Source organism: Pelodiscus sinensis, chromosome 2 (genome assembly GCF_052426305.1).
Source record: "Pelodiscus sinensis isolate ZL-2025 chromosome 2, ASM5242630v1, whole genome shotgun sequence".
In the NCBI taxonomy this organism is placed as follows: Eukaryota; Metazoa; Chordata; order Testudines; family Trionychidae; genus Pelodiscus; species Pelodiscus sinensis.
This window is the reverse complement of record NC_143053.1, coordinates 5,362,181-5,369,734: the sequence shown is the minus strand read 5'-3', so window position 1 is coordinate 5,369,734 and position 7,554 is coordinate 5,362,181. Positions and strand designations below refer to the sequence as shown.

General features: G+C 53.1%; 1 protein-coding gene across 1 annotated transcript; it reads right to left on the bottom strand.

The window, feature by feature from the left end:
• Positions 1-1,085: 1,085 nt before the first annotated feature.
• LYNX1 (Ly6/neurotoxin 1) lies at positions 1,086-5,582 on the bottom strand. The gene is made up of 3 exons (XM_089775978.1): positions 5,257-5,582; positions 2,922-3,026; positions 1,086-1,981 (listed from the first exon to the last, which is right to left on the bottom strand). The coding sequence occupies exons 1-3, from the start codon at positions 5,306-5,308 to the stop codon at positions 1,773-1,775; spliced, it is 366 nt and encodes a 121-aa protein (XP_089632104.1). The 5' UTR covers positions 5,309-5,582; the 3' UTR covers positions 1,086-1,772.
• Between the last annotated feature and the right edge of the window lie 1,972 nt (positions 5,583-7,554).

Below are 7,554 nucleotides of genomic sequence, written 5' to 3'. Positions count from 1 at the left end.
CAATGGAGTGGGTGGGCCTGTGTGCCACCCGCCACCCCAATCTGTGGGTGGCAGTCCCCCCTTCTCCTAGGCAACAGCCTGCACTTGTGGGCCCTCTGCCAGAGCTAGGAGGCCCGGCTGCTTTGCTACCCCACAGTCAGGGCTGGCCTTACCATGAGGCGAACGGAGGCGGCCGCCTCAGGGCCAGATGTGAGGAGCTGCCGCTAGGACCCAGAGAGTAGAAAATTGTATCTGCTGCTGGTGCAGATGTAGTCTCTCTGCTCTAGATGCACAGAGATGGGGGAGTGTCACGACAGGAGTAGAACAGGAAGAAGGACAAATTGAGACCTTCCAAAGTTTTGACCCAAGTGAGGGGGCGTCCTTTGAGCTCCCCGCCTCAGGTGCCAAAATGTTGTGGGCCGGCCCTACCCAGTTTGCTATAGTCAGTGGCTCTGAAAATTTGGGCCTAAGCCACTTGCCCCAGAAGGAGCCTGGGCCAGAAAGGAGGACTTGGGGGGGAGTGGCCGTAGCTCCATCACTTTTTACAAGCTGTAATCAAGTGACAGAGGGAGGGGACAGAGATGGCGGTAGGGCCCTGGGGGAAGAGGCAGAGTGTGGGCTCAGGAGAAGAGCTGGGGTGAAGGTGGGGTCCAGGAAGCAGGAGTGGTGTGAGGGCTCGGTCTCCCATAGGCAGCCCTGGGAGCAGGGCTAGAGTTTGGGACCCTAGGGCCTCCCCACTTTTAGGGTGCTTCTGGTCAGAGCCAGCATTTGAACCCCTATTCCCAAATCCAGTGCCTTAACCACTAGGCCATCCCTGCCTCGGAAGCCGGGGGCGGCTGTATTGCTGTGGTAACCGTTGGGATTTGGGTACACGTCTCTCCAAAACACTGAACGTCGGAGGAGGGTTGTGGGAAGGGGGGCGGCCGATGAGTCATTCCAGCGTGGGCCCAATCTCTAGGACCGTGTGGCTCGTTTTCTGTCGTACACGCCTGTTAATCAACCACACGCCACTCCCTGCTGGGATATTAATGAGAAATGTAGCGGAATGAAACTCATCACCAAGAGCGGCCGTTATTTTCATCAGGCATTTTCCGGGGGCATTAACATCAGGGAGACCCAAGCTTTATTTCTTCAGCAAGTTCACCAGATCATACGGGATACAATAAAGGAACCTTCCCTAGATCACATTGGTCTGTGTGTCCCGGCTACCCATCATGGATCCAAAATGGCTGTGCCGCAGCACAGTCCAACCGACTGAAGGCTCAGCTGGGGAAGGCAGCCGAAGCCCCGCCCCTTCCGCCCAAAGCCACACCCCTTCTCCGAGATCGTGCCCCTTCACAGCCTCCCTGCAAGCTCCGCCCAACCCCAGCTGAGGGCCAAGGCTACCATGCGTCATGGCCCCAGCCATCCCAGGCCACCGGAGACCTGCGCTGCATGACCCCAGCCTTCCCTGGCTGCCACACAGCATGGCCTCAGCCCCTCATGGACCGCTGGGTAGTGTAGGCAATTTGGAGAAGGCAATGCCTCCCCTTGCCTACAGTACCTTGCACCCACGCCAGCTGAGTTCCTACATGTGTGACCCCATGAACGCGAGAGAAAACCGTCCGGTCTCCCGAGCAGCGTGAGGTTCCGCCCGGCGACCGAGCCGTGAAAGCTGGTAGAGAAGCACATGGGTGATGGGATCCGAGGTGATGCTTGGTAGGCAAGGCCCAGTGTCGACCCCAGAGGGGTGCGTTGCAAAGAGTAGGGGTCGCATCTCGTGGGGCCAGGAAAGCCTCTCTCGGCCCACCAAGTCACAGGCCGGTCCCGGCAAAGGGGACAAGGGACAGGAAGGCCACGACCAGCGCCGGGCAGGCAAGTCTCACGTTGCCCGCCCCATTGCACAAATCTTCCTGGCAGCAGAGAAACGAAGACTTGAGCCTGGCGACAGCTTCAGGGATTGTGGGGAACAGACATGTCGGGGAACACGTCTTTTCCAGGCGATAGGGAGCAGTGGAATTATCTAAATAAGAAAGAGAAGGGGGTGGGAATCAGCATTTAGAAGTTCCCAAGTGACTCCTTAGAGCAGGGGGTTCCCAGAGGGCAGCTCTGAAGCTCTGGGCAGGAGCAGCAGGATAGTATGGGCAGGGACAGTTGAAGTACCGGCGCTTGATAGCCTCCCAGCCAAACTAGACAGGATCCCCTGTTGAAGGCTCCAAGATCTACTGGTAGATCCTGATCGATTGGTTGGTGACCACTGACTGTGAAGGCTCAGCTGGGGAAGGCAGCCGAAGCCCCGCCCCTTCTGCCCAAAGCCACACCCCTCCTCCGAGATCATGCCCCTTCGCATCCTCCCCGCAAGCTCCTCCCAACCCCAGCTGAGGGCCAGGGCTACCATGCATCATGGCCCCAGCCATCCCAGGCCACCGGAGAGCCACGCCACATGGCCCCAGCCTTCCCCAGCTGCCAGGATGCCACACAGCATGGCCCCAGCTCCTCATGAACTTCTGGGTAGTGTAGGCAATTTTCACAACCTCCTCAGGCAAGGAGTTCCCCAGGTTGACTGTGCACCGCATGAAGAAGAACTTCCTTTTGTTTTAAACCTGCTGCCCATTCATTTCATTTGGAGGCCCCTAGTTCTTATATTATGGGAACAAGTAAATAGCCACGGTGCAGGAGATGTTGGGCATGACCCCCCCCCCAACCACCACCATGCTCTGCAGTAGGGACGTGGAGCAGAAAGCAGAGATCCCTGATGCCACTTTTGCACCAGATGGAGCACCCAGTACATGGGGTATTCTTAATGGGACCATTTCTGCCCCCTTTCTTGTCTCCTTCCCCTTAATCAGCTGCTCACTAAGCAAGGCTCTGATCTTGCAACTAGTTCCACATGGGCTTAGGGAGCTGCCTGCATGGATCCACCCCAGAATATGACCCTAGTCACCACTAACGCTGGGACTTACATCTCAGAAATGTCGTGCAGAAATTATCGGTTGCTGAGCAGTTAACGGGATTCGTGCAGGATTCCACAGTCATGCTGTTGCACACGTGACAATGCAGCGAGTCAGCTGTGGAAAGAAGAGAACGTGGCGTCTCCGACTGCTAGAGAAACAGTTTCCTCCCTGTGACTGGCTAGGACCTCGGCCTTATTCTCCCAGAGAAATGTCATTCTTGCTTGCCCCACAGCTAGAATTGCACAAAAAGCAGCAGGAATGTCCCTGCGAAGGATCAGACCCGCTACTCTCCACAAACAGCAGCCGCTGCAAATCGGTGTTCTGCCATCCAGGGAGCCACACCGAGGTAAAACCGAGAACAGAACCGAGACGTAAGTGGTGCGGAACCTTTGTGCAGGGGTCAGAGTCACCCCCAGAAAACGAAGTGGCGCTGGTAACGTTACTGAGATGCGCAAAGAAAAGCAGGAAAGAAAAACGAAAGAGCGAAGCAAATCAGGGTAACAACTGGCCAAGGGCAGAAAACAGAGGAAGGTTCTGAAAAGAGCAACAAGAATGATCAGGGTCCGGAAAACCTGCGGTTACAGCGAGAGACGTAAGAACACAGACGATCTCTTTCGTTTATGCAAGAGAATGAAAGGTGGCTGGAACATAAAAACATAAGAACGGCCAGACTGGGTCAGACCAAAGGTCCATCCAGCCCAGTATCCTGTCTGCCGACAGTGACTAATGAAGGTGCCCCAGAGGGAGTTAACTGAACAGGTAATGATCAAACGATCTCTCTCCTGCCCTCCATCTCCACCCTCTGACACACAGAAGCTAGGGATACCATTCCTTACCCATCCTGGCTAATAGCCATTAATGGATTTAACCTCCATGAATTTATCTAGTTCTCTTTTAAACCCTGATATAGTCCTAGCCATCACAACCTCCTCAGGCAAGGAGTTCCACAGGTCGACTGTGCACTGTGTGAAGAAGAACTTCCTTTTATTTGTTTTAAACCTGCTGCCCATTAATTTCATTTGGTGGCCTCTAGTGCTTATATTATGGACACAAGTAAATAACTTTTCCTTATTCACTTTCTCCACACCATTCCTGATTTTATAGACCTCTATCCTGTCCACCCATAACAGAGACTCTGAGCCTACATGGGGAAGAGACAGTTCTTTACACGGGCAGTAAAAAGGATAACAAGGTGCAATGGATGGAAAGAAGACTGTAGACTGGAAATTGACTAGAATTAAGGCACTATTTTTTAGCAGGGAGGATAACCAATCATGGGACCAGATTTCCTAGGGACGTGTTGGATTGCCCATCATTTGGTGTCTTTAAATCAGTTCCCAAACTTTTCGGCATCATGCCCCCTTTTTGATTTTTGAGAAACCCTCACGCCCCCCACGCGCCCCCCAGCAGCAAAACTTGTTGAGCAAAAAAAAGAAAAAAAAGGAACTGACCAGGGCCGAAAAACAAAAATAGCAAAAGGATTGGGGGGGAGGGGGCTGGGTCGCCTTGCACCCCCCCCCCGGAATTCCTTCACACCCTCCCCCCAGGAGGGCACGCCCCCCAGTTAGGGATCCCATGCTTTAAACCAAGGCTGGAGGTCTCTCTAAAGACCTGCTCTCGCTCAAAAAGAAATTATGCAGAAATCACTGGGAACAATGCGGAGGCGATAGGAAGCAGCTCTTGCAAGAGCTGGCTGCGCTGCGGCAGAAGCCAGCAGGGAGCTATTGAAAAAGCAGGCAGGGACCTGGGTTGCAATAGGGCAGGAGCTGTAAGAAACATTAAGTTACTTTCACCCCGGGACAATAATTCTGATCACCTCTGTAAAGCGCTTTCTGCGCGACTGAGGAACAATGCTACATGAGAAGTACAATTACCACATCTGGGTCCAAATTCTTCTTCTGGTGTTAAACAAGAAGCCAGACCAGGCGATCATAATGGTCCTTTTTGGCTTTAAAATCTATAAAAAAACCTTTCTTTTCCTGTGGTTTTTCAGATACCAGAATGGACAGGGGGCAAAAGAAACTCACGGACCTTTCATCAAGAAGATGAGCATTTCTATCTGGGGATAAAGAATACGGCTGTCTAAGGTGGACTGAACACGGACTGCACAGAGAAGAGCAAGAGCTGCAGAAATCATGTGTCCGAGGACAGAGGAGGAGCTGGCAGAAGGTGCAAATAATGAGAAACTCTCCCGTAAGGTTCACCCGTCCCTTCCCTCCCCGTCCCAGCTTCTGTAAACTCTTCCTGTGGGGAAGGAAATGCCCTGACTTCAGCGGGGTTTGGATCAAACCCATCGGTGTTGGTGTTTGGGGGATTGGTGCTAAAAAGCATTTAAAAGTCTCACCTCGCTCCGCCCACAGGATGGGGGCCAGCAGAAAGACGAGAAAAGCCTTCATCTCTTTGGGTCCCTCTCCGCTGGCAGAGAGAAACGGCAGCTGCTCCGGTGGGGACGATGGATTGTCTCGGCAAACAACGACAGCCGTTTTAAAGGCTTGGTCTCAGGTGGGCTGTGCCGCTGGGTGGTTCCTTAGGGTGTGGCGCATCCATACGTATCTGCCTATAAAGTGAGTCTTTTGTTTACTTCTCCTTTTACGACTCCTGGGCTTGCATTATTGTCTTTTGTGGTGAGCAGAAGGAACAAGAGGGGATTTTTACATCCAGTTTTCATTGCATTTCCTTTTAGGAAAGGCCCCATTATGATCAGGGGCGGCAGGTGAACCTACAGCTGGGGGAAGCTAATCCCGCCCCCCACTGGAGCCTGGAGCACCCTCTCCATGACCACCAGCCTCGCCCTAACCCTTAAGTGCCAGGCGGCCCAAGTGCAGCCCCCAAGCACAGGACAGGTGGATGGTAAGCCGCCCCTCCCCACCCGTTTGCAGGGCAGGCACCAGTCAATCTTCCAATACCCCAGCCTCCACAAGCACTAGGCAGGCTGCCCTAGTGCCTCCTGCCCTCCCACTGGGCAGTGCAGCCCCAGCCACATCCTCGCCCCAAGCAGCACACTTCGTGAAAGGCCGACCGGCAGAATTGAACCGGGGACCTCTGAGCCAGGTGGCTCCCAGCTCAGGCTGTAGAACAGACTCATCGTCTCTCCGGAAGGGCATGCCTCAGCTAGGAAATTATTGTGAAATAACTTTTCGAAATTAAAAACTCCTGACATAACAATTTCCAACTAGCGCGTCCACATGACGGGGAAGTCACAAAATGAGTCCGAGGCAGGCTCCGATAACGTGGAGGCGCTCCCTCGACGTAGAGCCCCAGGAAGAATTGCTTCACTTCTATTCACTTCGGTGGAGGTGCAAAAGGTGGCACGCAGCTGCTCTGACTCCCAGACACGTGCCAGAGGGCCACCCCCTGCGTACGACGCCAGCCAATCACAGCAGCACTGCAAACCTGACAACAGCCGCCCTCTGAGCCTCAGCCCACACCTGCAACAGTGGGTAAGGGGAGGAAGGCCCCCCAGCACCCTCCTTCCCTTTTGTATAGGCAGCAGGACAAACTTAAGAACATAAGAACGGCCGTACTGGGTCAGACCAAAGGTCCATCTAGCCCAGTATCCTGTCTGCCGACAGTGGCCAGCACCAGGTGCCCCAGACAGGATGGACCGAAGACAATGATCAAGCGATTTTTGTCTCCTGCCATCCCTCTCCAGCCTCTGACAAACAGAGGCCAAGACACCATTTTATCCCCTGGCTAATAGCCTTTTATGGACCTAACCTCCATGAAATTATCTAGCTTCTCTTTAAACTCTATTATAGTCCTAGCCTTCACAGCCTCCTCTGGCAAGGAGTTCCACAGGTTGCCTACACGCTGTGTGAAGAACAACTTTCTTTTATTAGTAGACTAAGGTGCTGCAGTCGTCCCGAGCACCCCTTTGCCTATATCGACCACACGTGCAGCAGGACTGTGACATCTTGGTGCAGAATTTCTGTAGGCAACAGAGCATGGCCTGGGCTACGAGAAATTCATCCAAGAAGTGAACACGAGACATCCCCACAGAAGCAGAAGGAAAGAAGAAAAGGCTGGAAGAAGACCAGGAACACCAAGAAGACCAGGAACACCAAGACGTGGAAAAGAAGGACTCACCTTTCGACACAGCCTAAAACCAGAGAGACTGATATTGCTTGGCCAACAGGGGAAGTCTGCCTGCACCTGGATCGGTGAGCATGACCCTGTGTGCTTAGCATGTATATTCTGCTTGTCTGGGAATTGTCATTAAATAGAGGATCAGGATATTACTATGTGAGGCTCTGTCAGTGGTTAAAGATTCTGCACAAACTGCAGGAAGTTATGCCCTGAACCCTAGGAATTGGGTAAGGGTGGGTGTGTAAATTAATGGGGTTGCACTTTGAGCCCTAGGAACTGGGTAAAGGTGTGTGTCCCTATAGTGTGGAAGGGATAGAGAAATTTGTGCGGGTAACAGAAGCCCTGGGGGGTAATTACATCAAACGACTCCGGGGAGAAGTTATTTTGAAATAGCAGCACCAGCGCGTCCACGCTGCTGCTGTTTTGAAATAGCTATTTCGGAATTAGTCTTACTGCTCGACGAAAGCAGGACTTCTTATTTCAAAATACTCCCTAGTGTAGACCAGGGCTTGGTGCCTCTAAATAGGCCCAGTGCACCACATCCAAAAGGTGTGCC

Coding starts and splice junctions, on each gene's coding strand:
- LYNX1 (XM_089775978.1), bottom strand. CDS start 5,308: ATGAAGGCTTTTCTCGTCTTTCTGCTGGCCCCCATCCTGTGGGCGGAG. Junction 3,027..5,256: donor CATCCTGTGGGCGGAGCGAG/GTGAGACTTTTA, acceptor TTCTTTCCACAG/CTGACTCGCTGCATTGTCAC. Junction 1,982..2,921: donor CTGCACGACATTTCTGAGAT/GTAAGTCCCAGC, acceptor TTTCTTATTTAG/ATAATTCCACTGCTCCCTAT.